The following is a 24,777-nucleotide window of genomic DNA, read 5'->3' on the forward strand; positions in this document are numbered from 1 at the left end:
AGGGCCCGACGAAAGGTCCGGAGGTCGGAGATCACTCGTATCTCTGGGGGTAGATTGTTCCAAAGGGTAGGTGCCACCACAGAGAAGGCTCTCCTCCTGGGGGTCGCCAGCCGGCATTGTCTAGCCGACGGCACCCTGAGGAGGCCCTCTCTGTGGGAGCGAACTGGCCGGTGGGAGGCAATTGGTGGCAGAAGGCGGTCCCGTAAGTACTCCGGCCCTAAGCCATGGAGCGCTTTAAAGGTGGTCACCAACACCTTGAAGCGCACCCGGAAGTCCACCGGAAGCCAATGCAGCTCGCGCAGGAGAGGAGTCACATGGGAGCACCCAGTCGCTCCCATAATCCCCCGCGCGGCCGCATTCTGCACCAGTTGGAGCCTCCGGGTGCACCCCAAGGGGAGCCCCATGTAGAGAGCGTTACAATAGTCCAGACGAGAAGTGACGAGTGCTTGAGTGACTGTGCGTAGGGAGTCCCGATCCAGAAAGGGGCGCAACTGGCGTATCAGGCGAACCTGATAAAAAGCGCCCCTGGCCACGGCCGTCAGATGCCCTTCTAAGGACAGCCGTGCATCCAGGAGGACGCCCAAGTTGCGGGCCCTTTCCGTGGGGGCCAATGATTCACCCCCAATAACCAGCGATGGCGTCAGCTGGCTATACCGGGACGCCGGCAGCCACAGCCACTCGGTCTTGGAAGGGTTGAGTCGAAGCCTGTTTCTCCCCATCCAGACCCGCACGGCCTCCAGGCACTGGGACATCACTTCCAAGGCATCGTTGGGATGGTCTGGGGTGGAGATGTACAGCTGAGTATCATCAGCGTACTGATGGAACTCCACCCCAAAACCACGGATGATCTCACCCAGCGGCTTCACATAAATGTTGAACAGGAGGGGCGAGAGGACCGACCCTTGTGGCACCCCACAAACAAGGCGCCTCGGGGTCGACCGCTGCCCCCGTCAACACGGATTGCGACCGGTCGGAGAGATAGGAGAACCACCGCAAAACGGTGCCCCCCACTCCCAGTCCCTCCAGCCGGCGCAACATACCATGGTCGATGGTATCAAAAGCCGCTGAGAGGTCTAACAGGACCAGGATAGAGGAGTAACCCCTATCCCGAGCCCTCCAGAGATCATCCACCAACACGACCAATTAAACAAATTAAGTGTTGTCCCTGACCAACAAATGAATGCTTTCCCGTGCTAACCCTTGATTCAAGTTACCACAATGTGTGAGCCTAGAGCAGACATCCCATTTAAACCCCAGGTTTGCAATGTCATCTGAAGTTGAATTGAATGTTGGCTAATCAATTGTCAATTTTCCTTTCCAACCTCCAGATAGTTAAGTGGGAATAGCAGCCACAAAATGACAACTTGAATGGCATCTGTTAACCATAGACTTCGTTTTTCTTTTATACTGGGCCTGAAATGTGCTCAATCTTTCCATATCCCACATACAATGGCTACTATCATCAGTTAGACATCTGTGCCATTTTCCCCTTTTGAGCAAGAAGCACCAGCATAAAATTTGCTGGTGGATATTTGGTGTAATGTTTACCCACTGAACATTACATATTGTACATAGCCTCCTAATAACATTTCAACCCCACATATACATCTATTTTAGTGTATAATCCACAGCCATGTTTCAATAGTCAATAAATATCCAGTTTTGTATTCATTACTGCTTCAGTAAAGCAAATCATAATGGAAGAAAACAGTGGATATATGATAGGAAAATATTTGGTGGAGAAAAGAAAAAATAAAGACCCAAACCTCAAAGCAATTCAGTACAAAAGCCAATTTTATAACAAGTGCTTTTTCAAGATAAAGACACAACAATCAAAATGTGAACGTTTCTTATTTATTCAAAAGCTAGGGTATGACAAAGACAATTAAAATGTAATATGCCACCTTTTTACATGAATTGCTTGATGATCTGAGACTTCTTATATGTCTCCCTGCCCAAAAATGCTCACACACAAATAACCATTAATATTTTATACACAAATGTTTATTTCTCAAACAGCCCCTTTAAACACAAGGAACAGAATCTTAAATCCTCATCAAGATGATTTCCCTCCCATATTCTCTGTAATCATTGTGTTCTTGGTCACTACTGGCTTTAACACCAAAACAAAGACATGTTATTTAAAAATCATGCTATTGATTTCTAAGCTCTGCCTCTGACCATTCTACGGTACTCTGCAGTGTCTTAAAAATTGTACATCACCAGTTCTGAACCAAATATGGAATAGCTGTCTATTGAACACAAAACAAATGAGAAATAAAATTACAAGACATAATCAAGTTCATAACGAATGTAGGTATTCTTTTCATCATTGTAGATTCGTGGATAATGTGCTATTAGAGCATCCTGTGAACCAATATAGATGGAATTATAAATCTTCCAATACACATCTCTGACTTTTCTGGCAGGGTGAAACAAACCCTAGGAAAAAAAATAGAACCAGAAATTAAATTGCACTTAAGTGAATCATCTTATTTACTGATCATTTTACAAAGAAATGGCATTTTTTGACATGTCATAAATCTGGATACATTATTCAGCTCGATCTCTATTGTCTAGCTCCTCCTTCCTAGAAATAATTGGCAAAAGCTTTGAGAAGCAGCAGTAATAAGTTGCAGAAGTTCTTATATGTAGCCACTGCCTTTCTACTTATGTTGATTTTATACTTTGTGGTTTATGTAGTCTTTTATTAAAATAATTTATCTGTTTATTAAGGCAAATGTATCTGTTGCCCATGCTAGATATTATTTCTTATCATATGAATCATTCAGAAAATTTTCTACTAGCAAAAAATGATCTTGGAAGATTTCATTATCTATGTTCATTTGCAAACCATATACATGGAACCTTGCTACATTACAATTCTTTTCTAGAGTTCAATATAAAGAAATCTTTAAGACAGTTGCAGGATACTTTTCAATTAAATAATTTTCCTGATTTAATATTGTTTTTAAAAAATATTCAGAAATCTAGATAGGCATTTTTATCCAATTTACCTGTAAACAATACTGCAACATCCGGCAAGGTCCAATAGCCACCCTTAGGCCCTCCAGTGCTCCCATAACTGCTTGGATGACATGAGGAGATGTCTCAAACACATTGGGCCACACATAATTTAGCAAGTGATTCAGAGAGTCCTCACAGCCAAACCCATATACTCCAAGAGACATATGCTGCACTACTGCACTAGCTGTTTGCCTGTGCACCAGATCCCTGAAAAAGAAATTGTACAGAAGAAATTATTAGTAACTTGCTCCCTATTTTTTCTTTCATTCAACCTTAAGTTGAGCCAGAAGTTGTTCTAGTTTGATAAAATAAAATCTTTTAATATCAAACATGATTGTTCATCCTTTTCTCCTCAATAGTCTTGGGTTGATAGCTGGCACAGTTAACTTCCCCCCTTTTGACTCCAAGTCAAAACTGTGCTTCAATACCACAAAAAGAAGAAAAGAAACATTGCCAGGTCAACCAAATTCCTAAAACAGATCAATGTAAGAAGGCGTGTCAAAAAGAGAAAAATGAGAGGGAGCAGCAGCACTTCAACAGTCCAACGGGCTGACTCCCCCAGCTCAGATAAGTTGCTAGACAGGGTGGATTTGCTAGTAGGTGGATGAGTAGAGAATAAAAAGAATATCAAAGAACAAAGCTACCCTTGCTTCTCTTTTACTTACACAACCAGTATAAGGAACCATAGCAATAGAGGCACCCTCTATCCCAGCACCTATTTGTGCTCTGGAGCTGAATTCCTATTCAAATAATTAAACAAGGGTAAGAAAGGGACTGTTCTTTCCCTTCTCATTTCCCTTCTACTGTTGGGGTAAAGGAATATAATAGAATTATCATTTAAGATTATTTAACTCCAGACCATTGTAATTACTGTATTTCAAGAAAAGCTATATACTGTAGAATAACTCTTGAATGTACTAATTTATTTAAATACATAAAGGAGGTCCAAAAGTAATTATTACATATATGTATATTCCTGATGTCCAAGAAACAGAAAACCACATTTTTCAACTATCCCAAAAATTTCACATCTCAATGAACATGTCTCTGTGGTCTTTCCATACTGCCACAATCATGAACCTAAGTAATTGGCTTAATATTTGTTAGGTTTACTATAACCTGGCAGATAAGAGCAAAGGAAAAAAAAATAATTTAGTGTGGAGGGAAAAATTACCTGTCCATTAAAGCATCTTCAAGTAAGGGGGTAACAGCATAAATGTAGTCTTTTCCCATTTCTCCAATATATTCAAATAGGAAAGAAAGAGATTTTAATACACCATTCTGAACATTCAACTCTGGAACTCTGTATTCATTCATAAGTGCAGGCAGTACTGTAAAAGGGGAACAAGTTTCAGCCACAATAGCAATTGCCACTGTTGTACACACTCTGTTTTGTCTTTCTTGTACTTTCAAATTATTTAGCAGGGTTGCAAGCACATCATGGGGCCTAAAATAAGGGAAAGATAAAAATATTAGAGAAAAATTACAGTTAAAAATCTATCTGCCTGCCTATCCACATAATTAATCTTTCTCAAGGAAAGATTTCTTGTATTTTTGCTAACAGAAAAGTTTTAGAATACACGTACAAAATCATATGAAACTAAGTAACTTTATATATAATTATTTCACAAGCTTACAATAATCATGGGGAAGCTCATGTGATAATGTTTGATGCATAGTATTTTCCTTGGTAAAAATTCTAATTGCTTATAATTAATCAATCCACAATTTTATTACATATAATGTGCGCCAGATTATCAGGGTTTTTTTTTTACTGCTAACTTAATTCCTCTTTTCTTCTTCTTTCCAATTCTGTCACATGATTACATTAAATGAAATCAATGCTCTCTTCTGGTTCAGATGTTAGATTCTGTCCAAGAAATTCATTTCCAGATAAATGCATAAAATCTAAGGTAGGTAAAATGTTTAATGTGAGAATGTCTTGCCACTAACAACCAAGACATAGATAATTACAGTAGAGTTAACTGTAACATTAACTTTTCATTCCCCATTTAAACAAATCAGTACAGGAAGCTTATACTTACCCAATAGCTTTTGCAATATAACCAAATGTATTCACAGTAGCTCTTCTAATAGCTTTCTTATGTGCTTTTAACAATTCAAGCAATTCAAAGCAAATCCTCATCCATTCCCTTGCAGAAACATATTCTGCCCCTCTGGAAGAAAGAGGAAATGGTATTAATAATAGTAATAAAGAACATTTAAATACATTTGCCAAATTAAGTGAAATAGTAGAGAAGACAGAGAGGGCTTCCCTCCCCAAAACTCTAACCTCTAAACCAAAGCACCTCCCCAAGATGGCATTATTTATCTTGATAGATGCAGTCACATTCCTTATGCTAAAATCTTTCTGTGGTTTTCTCTATGCAGAGAAAGGCACTGAATAAGGGATTTCTGGGAAGGAGAACAGCCTTGTCCTGACTTCTCTTGGACAGATACAGCAGTCAGCCGGTTGGAAATTTTTCTAAATCTTTGAAATACACTGCTAAATTTTGAGGGAAAAGCAATGATGGAAGGTATTTAATGAGGACAGAAGCAATAATAGTACGCACATGATCTTCATCAGAACATTAGGATTTCATAAACTCTGTACAGGTAGTCGACTTACGACCATAATTGAGCCCAAAATTTCTGTTACTAAGTGAGACAGTTGTAAAGTGAGTGTTGCTCCATTTTGCAACCTTTCTTACCCACAGTTGTTAAGTGAACCACGGCAGTCATTAAGTTAGTAACACAGTTAAGGGGATCTGGCTTTCCCATTGACTTTGCTTGTCAGAAGGTCGCAAAAGGTGATTACATGACCCCGGGACACTGCAACCGTCATAAATGAGTCAGTTGCCAAGCATCTGAATTTTTATCATATGACCATTGGGGATGTTGCAACAGTTGAAAAAATGGTCTTAAGTCACTTTTTTTCAATGCTATTGTAAATTTGAATGGTCACTAAATGAACTATATTGTAAGTCGAGAATTACTTGTATAAATCCATTTTAAGAAGTCATTTTATTCGTAAGACATATTTAACTGTTTATAATGTTGTTACAAATGAATTTACCTGTCTGCAATACGTCCAACCAAGTCAATACAATTCTCTTGTACTTTTTCATGCCTGTTTTTCAAGATAGGTGTGAGTCTTGGCAGCAGATCTTTAATTGGAGGAGTCATTTTGTGCATACCTGTTAAATGTAAGAAACAATACATTTAATCTCCATTTCTGTTTTTCAAAGTAAAAATGTCACTCTAACCACAACTCACATACTTACCTATGACGTTCACAATGGCTTTAAGAGCTCCTAGGATACTGCCCAATACTTCAGGGTATTCTTCACCCAAATACTCATACAATACCACACCCAAGTGACCCATCAATTTTTCCTAGAACCAAAAGACAAAGAAAAATATACATAGACTCCAACAATTTTAAACCAACAGCAGATGTTTAGGGAAGAAGATAGCAAACAGTGAATACCTCTTGACAGGTTTTCATGACAACTGCAGTACGAGATATCAGGTCGGCAGCTTGCTGTCTCACTTTGGCTGATTTGTTGTTCAAACGCCACAACACTGTACCACAGATCTGGGGTAAATATGGTTTCACTCGCTTGCCAAGAGCATTTACCACTGTACCAAAGCCATTCAACATCACCGAGTCCTATCAATCAAAAAAATTAGACCAGTGTTAAAATACTGACATTGTTGGGTTTTTATTGTCACATTCCAGGCAAGATTAAATTCTAGGCTGTCATCTTTTGAAGTGACTTGACAAGCAAGAAATATTACTGTAGTCCTCTGATAGCAAAATAATGCAAGAACATTCTATAACTTAACTCCAGCTCTTACACTGAAATAGATCAATTCCATTTTGAGAATGTTTAGCAATGATGCCCATCGAAGAGAATTTAAGAATTTTAATGTTAATTTCTATTCTACAGGAAAAAAGACTAAGCTGACCGCAAAAGCAGGACGTATTACATGAAGAAAGATTGAGAGCTCTTTCCCATCACGAAAAAAATGCTGATTATTTACTGGGGCAGAGAATAGTTTATCTCAGTCCAAGCATAACCCTAATGAGAGATGAAATGTTCTCTCATTACACAGACCTTGTGTACCTCTAAAATTTATTAATTTGCCATCTGCAACAATTAAGTGATTTTTGATGGCATAAATATATCTTTCCAACATTTCCCAATATTTGTCATAACTTGAATCTGAATCCAGAATAGCTTTTATGAGTATATTCATATACCTCTGTAGTCTGTTCTTGGAAGGCATATAAAATGCCATCAATAAGTTGTTCTTCCAACTTGTGGTCAATGTCAGCTGCACCCAGATTCCCCATGATCTTTTCAATAGTTTCCATAACCATTTTCCTATATTGCTCAGCTTCATCTTTCAGATCATCCACAATCCTGGAAATAATTTCTGCAGCTCCAACTTTGTTTGCAAGCTCCACGGTTGTGTCAACCAACTACAACAAACACAAAAGTTTATGGAATCAATGATCAATTTAGAAATTTGGAACCATCTCAATTCCATTTCCAAACAAAAATAATGTATTAAGGATAAAGGCAAAATGGATACATCTGGATTTTTGAAAAGTACTCTAGATACTATCACAAGTTAGCTGCCACATAACAGGTAACCAATCACAAAGTAAAACATGCGGGAACAGCCCCTCATTTTCTTCCCCTTTAGGGCAGAGGTGGGTTTCAGCAGGTTCTGACCAGTTCTGGAGAACCGGTAGCAGAAATTTTGAGTAGTTCGGAGAACTGGTAGTAAAAATTCTGATTGGCCCTGCCCCCATTTATTCTCTGCCTCCCAAGTCCTAGATGATCAGGAGGAAATGGGGATTTTGCAGTAACCTTCCCCTGGATTGGGGATAGAATGGAGATTTTACAGTATCCTTCCCCTGCCACGCCCACCAAGCCATGCCACGCCCCCAGAACCGGCAGTAAAATTTTTTGAAACCCACCACAGCTTTAGGGTATGTATGTATCAGGCACACAATATATATTCCTTTTCATTTTTCTTCTAAGCCGATTATCTCTGCTTAGAAACCTCTACGGATGTTCCCAATTCCACTTCCTAGCAATTGGAATTAAATTTTGACCAACAATAAGCATCCTTTAGTTTTATCTATATTCTGCTTAATGTAATTATTAGGAATTTCTGCTAAAAATTACTGTACTAGTGTCAATAATAGTAATACCTGTCTATAATTTCTTCTATCCAATGCCATTCTATGCTGCCAGAAATGCTTGAAAAATGGAGGCAAAATTTCTGTTTTAATGTAGTTTGCTTCAACACCATCTGTGCCACAACACTGCTTTACCACCTGGAAAAAAAAGACAAGCTAATGTAAAATTTTCCAAAAAGTAAAGATGTTATTCTACCAAGTGTGCTTTATGCATTTCAAATAAATAAAATTATTTGGAAGAGCTTTACAGCAAGAATGGGCAACACTGAATGTATTTGCGTATGTGTAGTGATTATACTAATGCAGACCTGGGAATTTAGCAATATCCAGAGTGCTTACGGGCTTCTCATATTTACATTTAACAATCTTTAGAATCTCCTCAGAAACCAATTAGTTCAAAATTCAGCTCAACCACTACTTCATTAGCAAATCTTAAAAAGCTGCTATACTTTTATTTCAGAATCTCAGGTTTATTTGGATAATGGACAGGAACGTATCAACATAGTTTTTAACACTGTGAAGTCTAATTCTTCAGGTAAAGTGAAACGTAGGTGCTAATCATGAATATTTTTTTATTAAGAAACTGAAGTTCTCAGTTTTACCATCATCTCTACATTTATGTACACCTCTCTACTTTTATGCATTTCAGAGTCATATCCATTTTTCTTTACCTCCCAATGGCGAGGCTTCCACCAACAGAACAAAGCAGACTCCAACAAAATCTTCCATGTTCAAATATACCTACATACCTTCAACACAATCTTCTTCATTTCTTCATCAGGAGACTGAAACTCTCTGATAAGAATGAGCATTACTTCTCTGGTATAGTAGTTGGCATACTCTGCATCCATAAGTGGAATAAGATATCCTATGGCTTTCAAGAAAGCAGCCAGACCCTAAAATATATATATATAAAAAACAAATATTATTATAAATACCACCTATTAACGAATATTATCCGACTGATGTTAAATTGGACATACCTTTCCTCTGTGTTGACGTATGCCTTTCCAAAGGGGCTTTAGAACAGAGTCAAATGATTCAATACCATATGGGGTTGCTGCTTCAGCTAAAGCAGCAATGGCTAAAGCACTAATGGTGCGTACTTTCTGTTGCTCATCAACCAAGCCTGCAAAACAAATATGTAGTTTATTCTGTATTTCAGATTTCTTTTACCTATTATAGTGTGTGTGTGTGTGTGGGGGGGAAACTATGCTACCATTTTTTAAAAATATTGCTAAGGAGCGGGGGGGGGACATCTAATTTATTAAATAAGGAAGGTTCAGACAACTTCCTTTACTGCTTTCAGATAAAGGGAAAGTCTGTTTTTTTCAGACATTCAAGGATCTGCTCTGCAGGTTAACCATCTAGAATAATTTTTGAGATAGCATTTGGTGGGAAGTCAGCAACTATCCTCCTAGAAGTCTAGGTGATGATAGCTTTGGAGGAACATTATGGCAGATGGAAAGTCTGCAATGATGTTACTAGGGTATTGCAATAGGTACTAGGTCTTATAAACTTTGGGATAGGCAAGACCAGCAGCGGAGGGGCTTTTTGAGGGATTTCAGAATGAGATAGAGCCCAACACACAAAGAGATGAAGGCAAAGAAATAAGCAGGAAGTTTTCCTGGATTGTAATGAGAGACAAATATCAACATACTGAATAGTTTTACCAGAGAGCCTCATTTTTAAAAGAACATTCTATACTTCAGCAAAATCCATCTAATTGATATATACTGCTTATAACCTATCAAGTCAGTATTGATTTGTCATGAGGGCTAATTTACTGAGAAATTAAAGGATAAAATCAACTGTAAGTTTGATTCTTAAATATAAAGACTATTACATTTCAAAAGGAATAGAGAAAACGACTGCTTTAATCCACTTCATTTAATTGTTACAGATTACTGACATCCAACTCTAAATCATTCAATCTCATAGTTACAGAACATTTAACACACCTACCATGTTCAATAATTTCAACCAAACTCCTGAGATGGGGTAAAATTGCACAACCCATCAGAATAGCAATTTGCTGCACAATCTTGATGCCAGTGTGTCTGGCTTGCCAAGACTTCTTGCTTTTGCACACAGCTTTTAAAAATGGCAACAAGGATGGAATTCCTAGGGCAGAAGCAACAACAGCAAAAGCTCGAGCTGTTGTGTTACGAACATATTCATCCATGTTATCAATATCAGGTCGCATGGTAGAGATCATTGTTGCCAGCCCAGCTGCCTGAATGGACCAAAAACATAAGAATCTGTTAATCCAACCAAAAACCAAAAATACTGATTATTATTACTATTATTTATTAAATTTATATCCCGCCCTTCTCCCTGAAGGGACTCAGGGCGGTGAACAGCCAAGAATTAAAATAACATACAATATAAAAGTTAAAATAATTAAAAATAAATTAAACGGCCGCCCCAATTTAAAATATGTTCCATATTTTGCCATTATTGGTTGCTTTTCAGTGATAGAATATGGCTTAAAGTGAAACATTCTTGTTCTTAACAGCTCAATTTTGTGTGCATATCCATACATAAATTCAAATTGTACACAACCATTTGGCATATCTTCCTTCATCTCTAAGCTAGTATCTGTTCATTAATTAAGAAAGATATATTACCTTAGCCAGGTTGGAAATGATTTCTCTGCCTTCCACTCTAGCATAGTAATCTTCATCAATCAGCAAAGGTTCAATGACCACAAGAATCTAAAAGAAATTGAATGAAAGTCAAAACTCATGGAAATTAATGTTTGATACAAATAATGTAATATTAATTTTGCAAGCACAAATGAAGCTTCAGTCTCTTGTAAGATAAACATTTACTGACCTAAATTGACAGCTTAAGAATTCCATTTAAAGGTTAATTTTGGAAAACTGTACACACACATATATATTGAAACCATCTGAACTAATCATTTAACAAGATAGCAATTCATAGGTAACACTAAAGAGTCTTTAGAAGGGCTGTTTAAAACCTGTGACTTGCCTGCTCATTCTCTGTTGCTTATATGGCTAGGAAGTGGAAGAAATTAAGGTTCGTTTCAATTATCTCAATTCTTAGCCTATTAAAATGATACATTTAACCAATTGCTAAAAAAAAAAACACCTGCCAACCCCATGGACTTAAAAAAAAAAAAGCCTATAATTTGTTTCTAAACAATTCTCTCTTTTTACATGGTGTTAATTTTCCTGTCATTTGAAAGAAAGGGGAGGGAAAAGTACATGAATCAAAATTGCACAAAGATTAGAAGCTTGCACATGAAATCCTATATCCTAGAATAGCGTTATAGCCAGAGTCATTCTACATTTATGTACAAAATATAGTTACAATTATGAGTTTACAAGAGGCTTCTGATCAAGTATGCAACACACTGAAATACTACATTCAGAGACACAAACCTTGTGCACATATGGCCGGACTAAGTCATCCAACTTATATAAGATTCTGTCAATAACTTTAACAAGCAAGTGGCGTTCTTGATCTTCAAGGGTTGGAGACATCAGAAGGGGCAAAATTTGATTGAACAATGGGCCAGCTCCAAATTCTCGAGCTTTGTCAGTAATCTGTCGCAAAGCAGCCTATGGAAGCAGAAGAAAGAAAGCATACTATTATATATAAACTCCAAAATTCCACCAAGTCAAATAATCAGTTATAAAGGTACATTGCTATTACATTTGACATCACAGTGCATTTCTACAAAGGAAGCATTTTAGTTATGGCACATAAAGCAAACAAGCATATTTCAGAAGCAGTTTATTAATAAACTGAGTGTGTGTATATGTATGTATATGTCTTTGCGAACACACACACACACACACACACAAAGCTGAAAGCAATCTAGGAACAAAGAAAAGATAAAATGAACCAAAAGTGGGAATAAAAGGAAAATGCCATTGATATGAAAGTAGACTATTTTACCTTCCTCATTGGAGGGGTGCCATTTTTTATCTTCAAAAGCAGTTTCATTATTTTTCTTTCTTTCTGTTCCTCTGGACTAAGAGTTGATTCATCAACATCAACCTGTAATTGTCACATATGTACAATATTAACATATATTCACTTGAATTTCTTCATCAAAGAACACAACACTGTCAGACCAAAGAACTCACCAGCAGTTTATCAAAATATTGTATGTCATCTGGTTTTAGGAAAGGAAGATTTCCTGAGGGCTGGTCATTGACACTCTTCATAGTCCTGTCTTCTGTTTGCATGTGGAATCCAGTCATACCACCCAAGGGGGTTGGTGTTGCTGTAAGTTTACGAGCTGGAGTACGAATAGGAACATAACCTGCTGGGGGAGGGAGAACCTGAATGGACAAATAAGCACATTGTCACATCACAGAAGAAAAAAGGAATTCCGTACTTCAAATTAAAAAAAGCTATGTTTTTTCTAGGAATAGTTTCAATTTGTTTGTTAAGATTTGTTATTTGTTAATTTATACACTGCCTTTATTCTAGAAGCTCAAGATGATTTATATAGCATTCCTAATGTTTCACTAAAACAAGACGCCTGTAAGGCAACTTGGCCCAACAGAAAGCAAGTAACTAGTCATTCCATGACCTTCCATAGCTCTACTATTCCAGACCAAGGCAACCAATGTAATGACTCAAGAGTTTTTGTCATTTTACCCTGAGCACTACTGTACATTGTTTCTGGACTGAACAGTGCTGGTCCTCAAGCTCTCTTCTGTCCAAGGTGCATGTGAGATAGAGAATTCTGTCCAATGTACATGTGAGGTAGAGAACCATAACCCAGGCCACCACAGTCCCTTCTTAATTCGAAGTCTCTCTCCCCAGAAAACATGCATCAGTGATATGGACTTCTTGAACATCACTATTTAAATACTGGGAAAGTAGGAATTTGCCAGGCAGGTAGCTCTGGCATCTTATAAAATGTGCTTATATCTTGTCCTACATTTTTTTTCAAAGAATTATTAGAGGTAATTTTAGCTCCTATTGATGAAACTGCATTAGAGGATGTTGTGGTCAAAGAAAGAACAACATGAAAAGAGCTGAAAGCAAGGATCCTCCTCAACCATTTATTATTTCCCTTACCATTTAATCAGAAATGAAGACATTTCAAAAGTAGCTTAAGAGACAATAGAATCAACAAATGGGAGATGAATTAGCTGTTCAAGTACTTTGGTTCATTCTAAATAGATCTTTGAAATTCAGTCTAATTTTTAAGATCATGCTAAATTTTAGAATGAAATCTCTTTGGCCTTTTAAGAGATTTCTTTTTCATAGTTCATATAGAATCAAAATATTTTATTCCCATCAGTGACATTTAGATGATTTATGTATACACTGAATTTAGCACACAGATACTATTATTGTACATGGCTTATTCCTTACCCGATAGCCCTCAGGAAACATGGCATCCAACTCTTCATCAGAAAGGGGTCTATTTCTTTCATCAATTTCTCTTTCCCATCGCCAGGCTTGGAGTTGTTCAGGAGTCATGCTCATTATGTGCCCTATAAAGAATTTGTTCAATATATGAAGTACATGGAGACAACATGCATGTTTTTTAAAAAATTATTGGCAAAGTTTTCAAGTCATTGTGATAAGCATTATATTTCCAAAAATGCTTTAACTACACCTGATAACTGAAGTTTAAGTAGAGCACAGATATGAAACAGTAGTATGACAGTATGATGGATATTCAAGCTAACTTCAGCATTAAACAATTATGATTATAGAATAGGATTTCATTTGTTCCCTACTTTCCTTTTTCTGTCTCCGGAATGCTCTAGTATGTTCCTATTCAAGGCAAATGTCAAGCAGGGCAGATGTGTGCATGTGCGCTTTAATTAAACTTTAAGAATAATGAAAATTCTACTGGTCAAAGATCCCTTGTCATATAATACCACTGAATCTAGCAGATATAATTAGAATTTTGGCTATTTAAGGAAACTGAAATTACCTGGTGTAGGTGTTGCCATGTTCATAGCTGGTGTACCAATTGGTGTTTTGCCTGGTGTTAATACAGGGGTGCTGCCACCCATCTGACTTGCCGGTGTCTCATCCCAACGTGATTTTCTTTTACTCGCTCCAGGAGTTGGTGTTTCACCAATGGAATCACCCCCTCGATCAGTACGAGGAGTTTCTGCCCATCCACTCCCGTGTCCTGGGGTATCTGGAAAACAAAATCCAACCATTTCAAATTGAATTCAGTTCACAAATAGAAGTAAAAACTTTCACAGTACTTTTATCTAAACTCCTAATCTCAGATTTATCTATAATAATTTGTCCAAGCAAAGTTATATTAGGTTATTAGTTTAATTTCTGGGACTGATATACAGGGAGCTTACTAACATGCAATATTGTCTTGCTCCTCTGAGCAAAAGACCTCCTTCGACATACCCAAATACATCCTTTTTTAAAAAGTGGCTTATTAGGAACCTACATTCTATTTTTAGCATAAGTATCAATATGTTATCAAGATATAGCTAAAGCTTATTAGAACTAGGGGGACAAAAATCAAGTTAAAAAAATAAAAACTCCTGAACGCAAAAGCTTTCCAACAGCATACCGAATAAACAGTTGGTCTCATTTGAAATTAAGATAATCTGCTAAACATAATGTACTAATTTACTGATACAGTAGACTGAACTTATTTTAGTATGTTCCACAAAGAATACCTCTTTCTGTTTTTGGAGTCTCATCCCATCGATTCTTCCGAGCACTGGAAGTTGCACCTCCGTGCCCAGGTGTTGCATGACCAGGTGTATCACCACGCCCAGGTGTTGCAGCTCCTGCTGGTGTATGACTAGGAGTTGGATCCCATATTTTAGATCCAGGGGTTGCTCCAGGTGTCTCACTACCCTTTGCACGACCAGGTGTTTCATCCCAGCGCAGTGATGGAGTATGTCCAGGTGTCTGAACAAAATAAAACAGGGTTTAATGAAAATGTACTTCGAGATAACGTTTTACAAAAACATATATCTTTCAGTCAACAGTCTTATGTCTGGTTCAAATGACAGGATACATTATTCTTTTTAAAAATGTTGAGTCTTAGACCTGCAGATTCATTTGCATGGATTAATTTAAAAATGTTACAGAAGAACGTTATCCGTGCTTGAAACAGGTATCTGTTGAACACTATAGCCTGTCCTATATTTTATTTCCAACTTGGCAGATAATGAATAAAAAAATAGAATATGCATTAAGATGTTACCTCAGCTTGATCCCAGCTAGACAATTTCTTAGGTGTGGCACCAGGAGTCTGGTCAGCAGTCTGGTCCCAACGCCGTTTGCGTTTTGATGGTGGCTGGGATGCAGCACCATTGACGACTTTAAGTTCACCAGCTTTAGCCTTTTCTGCTAGTTGCTGTCTAATTTCTCTCTGTTAAAGAGAAAAGATGTCTCAAATACCATGAACTAAAGAAATAAGTGCAGTTATTGGTACATTCATATCTTCTAAATGGATCCACATTTTAATTTGGGATATACATTTCTAATTATTGGTATTAATCAATTACAGAAGATCCTCCTTTAACCAGCATTCAGCGGCTGTTCAAACTCATAACAGTACTGAGTAAGTGGCATTTACAACCAGTCCTCATACTTATGTTAGCCAGTCTCCCCATGGTCACGCAAGCCTCATTTGAGACCTTCACCATTGGCTTCCAAGAAGAAAATCAATGGGGAAGCTGTCACGAATGGCGATTTGCTTAACAAATGGCAACTGGAAGGACCAGAACTGCTGCCACTAAGCAGCATGTCAAACAATTACATTGCTTAGCAACAGTAATTCCAGTCCCATTACCATTATTAAGTGACAACTACCTGTATAGCCAAATGAATAGACCCAAACCATGTACATAAAGAGAGTGGTATATATGAAGCAAAATACAGAATATATTGGTCTAAATTTTCTAAATTATCACAGTATTTTCTGGCTAGTGCAAATCACTATTTTTATTTGAACAAATATTTAGCTGAATAATTTATACCCAAATTATACTTACATATGTGATTGCAACATGTTTTATGCGGTTCCATTAATGAACTATGTATGTGCATGTGTGTGCATCTATGAATTTACAATACATTAAACTACAACTTTTTATATATACTAAGAGAATGTGGCGGGTAGCACAGGCAGCCGGCTGAGGCACGTGCGACCCGCTGATTAGCGATTGCTGGAATCTAGATCCTGGGGTGATCGTCGGCTAGCTGCCCAGGCGGCCGCTGAATCAGCAAAGCTGTAGTCCAGACCCGGTGCGATCTCTGGCTTGCTCAGACCGAGCGGTGCGCAACGCGGCGGATCAAACGGTTCCCCAGCTGAGAAGCGCCAATTTAAACTGTCCGGGGGGGGGGAAGGGTGGCAGCGCGGCGGCGGCGTTTCCAGCCAAAGCTAAACTGACCAGTTCACAAGGAACAGCAAAAAACAAACAAACAAAAAAACCCTGAAGTCCAGACCATCTGATTCTGGTGGTCAGGAATGAGTTGAATGAGAGAACTGCCAATATGTCTCGTCAGATCGACAGAGTCAAATAAACTGGAGTCGATAGAGGCATGGCCACCAAAATTATGACTCTGGGCAGATCAACTGTATCAACCCATTCCGGTGGCCGGCTGTTCATGATGTTCTTTTTCCTATGTTTTTCTGTAGCTATGCTTGCATTTTGGTCTGTGACCGTAAATAAATTTATTATTATGTACAACACCAAGCTAGAATTTTTAATCTATTTGTTGAGACAGGCATTTTGCCAGGCTTTTAAATGTTCATATAATTGTATATTATCCATATTTCATGTTTAGATTTGGTAAGTCTTAATGTTAGAGGAACCTCTCTGTATGTTGCGTATCATTAAATTTTCCTACAATATTCTGACGTGTTCTGCCTCCAAAGCATTGCAGGAACTAAGCAGTGGTCATAAAGCAGAGAGGAAATACACCAAAAGAAGACATCAATACTAGTGGTACTTCAGGAACTCAACATGCCATGAACTAAGAAAAGCCTTGCCTAAGATAATGAAAACTGAAACTTAAGAATAACAATCTTAACCAACTAACCTCTTCTTTTGTTAAATGTTGTTCACGCATAACATCCATATATGTTCTGGCATTCATTTTAGGATCAGGTGTCTTCCCACCTGCAGAAGAGAACAGCAACAGGACAAAAGCATAATAAGTGCAGGAAAGGCAGAAAAGTTGGCTTTTAAACTGCTCTATTCTAACTTTATTTTATTTCAAAATCAATTAATTTTAATATTTTGACTGATTTTTAAGAAGTTATATGAATCTTACTTTTATTCACTTTGCTGATCAATTTAACCTGTTTGAACACAAACATAACTACAACAGCTTAAAACAAATATTTTAAAGGAGATAAGAATGATAAAATGACAGCACAGTTAAGAGTCTTCAGAAGTGATGGGTTCCTGGGTTGCTAATCCGGAATACGTACACTTTCGTGCCTTTTGTCTCCATCAGCAGTTCTGACTTCAAGCAGCAGAATAGAAGCCTAGAAAATTATCTCTTTACCATTAGTAACACTTTGGAAAGATATTTATAATCAACACATTACCTTGTTCAAGCTGATAAAGCCTATGATATCTGACTATACGTACTACTGTAAACCTAAATAACTCAAATTGTTTTATCATACAGATCAGTGTATATGTTTGATGAATCTGGACAATGAACCCCAGATTCTTACTTTGTGGAGGCATGCTAAAAGGGCTTCACTTTAAGAGCACCCAATTTCTCCCCCCACTTATTCTGAAGGTATAATTACAACTGTGAACTGATTGCAGTACAGTGTTTTTACCAAAGGATACTCACAGGCAAAAAGTCTTTCCCCACATCATAAATATTAATTTGAACCTTGAAATTTATTCTAATTTCAAATATTTACAGAAGCCCAGCCATATAGTAACAATCTTATCTAGGAAGCACTATTTTTAAAGTGCAGATTGGCTATACCAGTAGTATAGCATTAGTATTTAGGACAAAATATAATTCTTAATACATTTTCTATGCTGAACATCAATGCCCAATTGGCAGTGTCATTCTGACACCAGCTTTGATAGGACTTTCCTTTGGGATACTTTTTCACCATTATCTACACAGGATGTGTTGAACTGCACCCTTAAGAATGCAGACAGGACTGGCATATAGCAGTACTGCTGTAGGAAAGAAATTAAGGACAGTTAGTATGGGCCTGTGAATTCTGACAATACATGTTTATATCAATGACAGTTAAGCAAGTAAAATCCATATCCCTATTAATTCATGCAGGCTGAAATGCCAATTTACAAAAACCTGCAACCAGTTATAGTTTTAATCAACAGGTGCTCTAAGGTTTCTTGTCAAACTAACACACCCAAGGAAAGCGTCCATCAGGCCCACAGATACCCCTTGCACTAAGCTAGGTTTATAAAATTTATCAGAATATATCTGAACCACTAAAAGTAACAAACGTTTTTAAATGTTACTTTTGTTTCTCTTAAGCTTAACTTCTTGAAAATTCAAAATGTGAGAATCAACTGCTCCAGTTTGCTAGGCACCGTTTTAAAAGCAGTCATTCTTTATGTTCTACTTTTGGATTGAAAGCATCCAGTAAGTTGGAAGATTCTTGAGCACTAAATATTAAAATCACTCAAAGTACAGCATATATAACCAAAGCAATAAGAAAAGAGAAACCTTTAACCCTTTGTGTTTCTATGGCAATGGTTCATTATTTTCTTGTCCTTCTACCTGGAAAGAAAATCTGTATTATAAAGGATGAACAAAATGGCAAACTATGATTTCAAACAACTTTCAAAGTGTATAAACTAAAACTCCTGAATTTTCAAGCATGCCAACAGAAATCAAAGGGCTAAAGATAATTTAAGGAAACAAAACTGATAAAATTGAGTGAAAAATGAAAATAATTTACCATCTGCAAAGGGATCAAGACGTTCGGGGGAAATAATCATCATCCGTCTCCGATTTTTGTATTCATCTTCTCTGTCGGCAATCTTTTGTGGACGATGTTCAGCAAATGGATCATACTAAAAGTGAGATAAATAAGATACAACTCTCAATAAAGGCTGGAATAGATTATTCTATTGTACTCAAAATCTGTTCTGGAGTGTTGAAAGACATTGTGGAGAACCAGGGAAAAGATAAACTGAAGACAATTATGGTAAAAAAAACCCTTCTTGTAGCTATACTTAGCATTTGCTTCAACAGTCTAAAAGGGTAGTGATTAGCACTGTTTCTCTTTAAAAAATTCTTTATGGTAAAATGTCAACATATGGATAAAAATGCTTTAATTTGTAGTCACCTTTCTACATCATGGAAGTCAGATGAATTAAGATGATGTTGTAATCCTTCAGATTTCAGCACAATTATTTTCAAATAATGCATTCTACAAACACTAAAGTGCCATCAATCCCCTTAAGAGGGGTAGGCAATTAATTTTCCCAAGGGGTCACATAAGAAATAGGTAATGTTGTGAAAGGCCAAAACAGGTCTATAAAGGTGCATAGGCAGACACACATGCACATATGTAAATTGAAACAGTCACCTTCAAAATAAAAGTGAAGCAGTTGTATTGCGTTCATGGCATACATGTATATTTGATTTCTAATTTCCAATTGACCTCATATGGGCTGGACAGGAAATCATGTAATCATTCCTCTTAGTGGAAGCAGTTTCTGCTGTGGTCATTAAGCCAGAGTCCTTGGGCAAAGACCTCACATTTGTTTTGTCCTGCACAAACAGCCTCCATTTCAATTCCTCCCCTATCTATTACACCCCTTCCACCTTTGGTCTTTTGGACTCCCTGCACAGGATAGCTGATAAAGAGGCCACTGTATTCTGCCGACCCCCATTGACTCTTGTTGTGTTCTTTCTTCTTGGCACAGGGGTTGTCAATACTCTACATATTATATATATATAATAAATACATCTGTATATTATTAATATATTCTAAAATCACCTGTTCAGTTGATTGTGGTATGTCATTAAGTAATGCCACCGGTGCATGATACCCAGGCTTCTTCTGGCCAAGCAAACTTGTAGAAGAATAGTCGTCGTCATCCTACATAAATCAAAATGATTAGGAGAGATCAACACTATATTTATTGAATATATTTTTGTACTAAAAAATTCAAAATTTCTTTAAAAATGTAAATGGAACTGTTTAAGCATAACTGTTAAACAACTGAATCCACGAAGTCTTTAAACAATGCAGTTGTGCTATTGCTAATTAAATAATTAAAAAATAAATAATTAAATAAGTTACACTTACATCTTCAAGTTCAGTTGCTGCAATTGAAGTTACATATCCAGCAAACCTGCTATCACTTCCACCATAGATCTCTTGATCGTAATACCCTGTAGAATCAAGGCCAACTCCTTGAGCTTCATCAAGCGCAGCTTTTTTGCCTTGAATTTCTCGAATCTGGGCTTCAATGTCTGTGAAAAAGTTACAAGCTAACATTATATACATTTCAAAACAACATATCGAAAGGATTACATTGACCTTTTCTATAACTTTTATCTTCTCTTAATTTATGAATCTTGGCAAAATTGATTTTGAGAGCTTACATACTATTTCTGTGTAAGATCAATTTAAATGTATAATTTGATGAATGTTCTAGTACACACATTTTGATGTTAAGAACAATTATATGAATATGCTTAAAAAAGCATCAAATGCACATTTATGCTCTGGGGAAATTTCTGCCTGATTTTGAGAAGTTTACCTTTATTCCCAGTCAAATTTGATTTGTGCAATTCCATAAACCATAATGAATTTTTGAATGACAGAATATAACTACACTCTAATCTGAATCACACAACTGTCTGAAAACACAAAACAGCCAGGAAAAACCTCCTATATTAATTCATCATATAAAAGGGGGCGGGGGCGGTTCTTTGTCAAAGGAGTCTAGCAGAATCAATTTTTCTGTTATGGTGCTGTGGGACAACTGGTTTTGGGTGTCCCACAGCAGCATTTTTAGCACTGTTAGAGATTGGAAATACCAACATATTAGGGACTGGTCCCAAAGTTTCCCAATTTTTCTACCCTCTTTTTTAAGATTTTGAGTTGGAGAGCACAGATAATCTGCCTTCTATTACTCTGCATGTTAAATGCTTACAATTAATAAACCATGGTTTATATTGTCAGCTTGCCCTCTCCTCCATGTATAGGAAAAGCAAGTATTAAAGCATTTTTAGAGAAAACTTAAGTTTCACATTATGTGGGGAATGCATTCTGTTTTAGCCAAATGTATTCAATATGTCAAATCATGTTTTGCTTAAACCATATTGCAATATATTCCAAATCCATATTCATCCATAATGCAAAAATACATTTTTTCAAGAGAGAAAAACTTTAATTTGTTCTTATGCACAAAGGAAAAAGAGCACATATGTCCAACTTTTAATTAAGGGCACTCTCCAGCATACCATTCAACAAGTACAGTAGGGCAAGGTAAAAAAGGTAAAGGTTTCCCTGTCCAGTCATGTCTGACTCTAAGGCGTGATTCTGTTTCCTAACTGAGAGAGCCAATGTTGTCTAAAGACACATCCACGGTCATGTGGCTGGCATGATTATATGCCAAGGTGCTCGGAACACTGTTATCTTCCCACTGAAGTAGTACCTATTTATCTACTTGCATTTGGATACTTTCAAACTGTTAGTTGGCAGAAGTTGGCACAAGTAACAGTTGCACGGGGCTTGGGATCTTGAACATTGGCAAATTTAAGTAACTCTCCCCACACCAAACAACTGGCTTAATCAATATTCCAATTTTGTAAAAATGCTACCCATTACTTTTTAGAATAAAAATAATGGGTCATATTATCAAAAAAGTTAGATAATTTTTAAGAAGCTTAAAGGTCTTCTAAGAAGATATCAGAGAAGATATTATATGCCAGAACTTTTACTCATGTGCACTGAAGTGAGAAAAACACACTAAGAACATTAAGAAACACACTTCTATAAATAAAGGCTGTGCTTGCATCATTTTAATTCTTAGAATTCATTCTAGAATCTTTGTTCATGACTTTCAACTCTGATTCGTAAGACTGGAACAAATCAGAAGTCTGAATTCAGACATCATAATACACTTTGGATGGTTGATTTTCAATCTATCCTGCTTTCAGCAACAGCCAAATGGAAGCACCTGAGCAAAATACCCTACCATTCTGATCAACCCCAGTTAAGCAGGAACTCTTAAAGTTATTGCTTAATGTGACATGCAAATACACTGTCTCTTAAATAAATAATACATGGTATCTAGCAAGTAATACATGAATATCTAACTATGATATCCAGGCATTTCAATAAATGCATTGTTATTTTTATCCAACTCTCAATATGAATAGACCAACTTATTAAAAATCAATCGTTTTTGCTTTATTAGTGATAGGTCATATAATTTTAATCTTTCCCTGAATATTTTCAGCCTATATCCAAGCTAAATAATTTTTCTATTAAAAAAAAAGACTCACTAGACTATTAGGAAAATTCTCAGATCTCTGATTAAAGAATACATTTACTCCAAATTTGGCTCCCTTTCCATTCCTAGTTTATACAGAAGATTCTATGCTTAGAATTCTCTTTGGTCCTGCCCTCCATGTATGTTTTATGTACCATTTCCAGAAATCTTAATGCCATGCAAAATACATGCCACTTCAATTTTGGGGGGAAATTGATGAAAAAATTCTGATCAGTTTTACATATATGGTATTAATTTTAAAACATTATGTGGTACATTCACTGACTGCTATAATTAGATAATTATTAAATTATTTTGGATCATTTTCCCCATTACATAAATAACAGCTCCTTTTGTATGTAATGGGAACACTGAATTTTCATTTAATTTTTCCAATATCTTTATAATTGTTTCTAATTAAAGATTTTAGAAAAGCTAGAAATTATATAACACTCTTCAATGTACATCAATCAACATTTATGACATGTGCAGTTTAAAGTGAAAAATCCATTTCCTCATCTAAAAAAAAACAAAACAAAACCTAAGATGCTCAACTGGATTGATACCTTTTGAACTTCCTATTGAAAAGAACAAGCCAATCTGAAATAAAAAGTTAATAAATAACCCAGGCAGGAAAAATGCAAAAAGAGCTGCAAGGTGTTCCTCTCTTAATAGAAGCCACCGAAGAGGTGGAGAATACCATATGTGCCCAAAGATACTCTCACAAATTATATTCCTATAATATGGTATGCTACATACCGAAAATTACAAACTGGCTAGGTTCACATAACAGATACAAATAACCTTTTGTCTTCTGCTTATAATCCTTCCGAAAGGCAGAAGGATCAAAGTACACATATGCTAGATCTATGTTTTTAATCTTCAAGACTTCAACAATAACAACCCAGTGACGTAGATTAAGAGTATGCTTAATACATTTATTAAGGGTAAATCATAATCAATCAATCAGAATAGATCTGGAAGGGACCTTGGAGATCTTCTAGTCCAACCCTCTGCTCAAGCAGGAGACCCTACCATTTCAGACAGGTGACTGTCCAGTCTCTTTTTAAAAACCTCCATTAATTTATTAAAGTGTGCTTAATAAATTTACTAATTTATTAAGAGTAAATCATGCTCCTAGTAGTAACCCTAAGGGTATGCTTTACCGCAAGAGTGCTTCGGCTGTTATTAGTGGTCTCTTCATCCTACTTCAAAACCTTAACCACACCCCTCCTATACTCTGAGGTCCCTTTCTCATGTCTCATCTCTCGCAGGTTTCCTTTGGTAAACCCCGTTTGCACCTTTTAACCGTCCTACGTTAAACAAAGAGCCCACCCTTACCCCAAAAGCAGGCTACCTTTCGTCGGACGCCCGATATTAAAAGAAAAAACGGGCCTTACGTCCCAAACACATGTCGACCCGAATCTTGTTATTCTCGCACGTTTTTCCTCCGGTCGCGCAAGTTTCATAACGAACCATTATTGTCAAATAATAAAAGTCTTCGTCGTTTAACGAACAAAAACGTTCCCCGTTTTAATCCGGTGAGCGGACACCAAAGAGTGCGCGCTTACCTCGAAGTGGGAAAGAAACAGATGGCGGTTATCTGACGGGCCCATCCTAACGCCCGTGGCTTTCCAGCTCACACCCAACTTCTCTAGCCGCCCTCTGGGCCTTCCCCGCACTGAGCTACCGACGACATAGAGGCCGAACGAAGAGGAGCGCGCAAGCGGGAGAAAATCGCTCCGCGACGCCATTACGCGCAGGCCCAGGCCCGACGGAGACCCAACCGCTTCACCGCCCGGACTCCCCTCACACTCTCCACTTTCTTCTCGAGGGCTTGGTGACCGTTTGAAAGGGAAGGTGAGGAAAGGCGGCCAGAAGGGGCGCGGCCCAAACGTGAAAGACCGCGACCGTTTCTTACCTTCGTGGGTCTTGGCGATCTTCGCCATTTTGTGGAGCTCGAAGAAAAACGGGAAGCGAGATGGAAGGGGGCGCCGAGCGCCTTCTCGCGACGACGTCAACTTCCGCTAGTGGGCGGGGTTGCGAGGGAAACTCCTGCGCAGGCGGGGAAGA

General features: G+C 37.4%; 1 protein-coding gene across 2 annotated transcripts; it reads right to left on the minus strand.

The window, feature by feature from the left end:
* Positions 1-1,838: 1,838 nt before the first annotated feature.
* SF3B1 (splicing factor 3b subunit 1) lies at positions 1,839-24,751 on the minus strand. 2 transcript variants are annotated; one of them, XM_034429995.3, is made up of 25 exons: positions 24,626-24,751; positions 20,508-20,674; positions 20,196-20,297; positions 19,149-19,263; positions 17,282-17,361; positions 15,438-15,605; positions 14,902-15,139; positions 14,184-14,396; positions 13,613-13,734; positions 12,367-12,564; positions 12,176-12,277; positions 11,656-11,835; positions 10,876-10,962; positions 10,211-10,481; positions 9,229-9,374; positions 8,995-9,141; positions 8,258-8,383; positions 7,295-7,516; positions 6,518-6,700; positions 6,312-6,423; positions 6,104-6,224; positions 5,073-5,204; positions 4,202-4,474; positions 3,018-3,234; positions 1,839-2,442 (listed from the first exon to the last, which is right to left on the minus strand). In XM_034429995.3, the coding sequence occupies exons 1-25, from the start codon at positions 24,651-24,653 to the stop codon at positions 2,284-2,286; spliced, it is 3,909 nt and encodes a 1,302-aa protein (XP_034285886.1). In that variant the 5' UTR covers positions 24,654-24,751; the 3' UTR covers positions 1,839-2,283. The 2 variants fall into 2 exon arrangements, with proteins under 2 accessions (XP_034285886.1, XP_034285893.1); XM_034430002.3 differs by lacking the exons at positions 19,149-19,263; positions 20,196-20,297; positions 20,508-20,674; positions 24,626-24,751 and adding an exon at positions 17,676-19,135.
* Positions 24,752-24,777: the final 26 nt, after the last annotated feature.

This window comes from Pantherophis guttatus, chromosome 1, assembly GCF_059756535.1.
Source record: "Pantherophis guttatus breed Tessera chromosome 1, ASM5975653v1, whole genome shotgun sequence".
NCBI classification, from domain to species: domain Eukaryota; kingdom Metazoa; phylum Chordata; class Lepidosauria; order Squamata; family Colubridae; genus Pantherophis; species Pantherophis guttatus.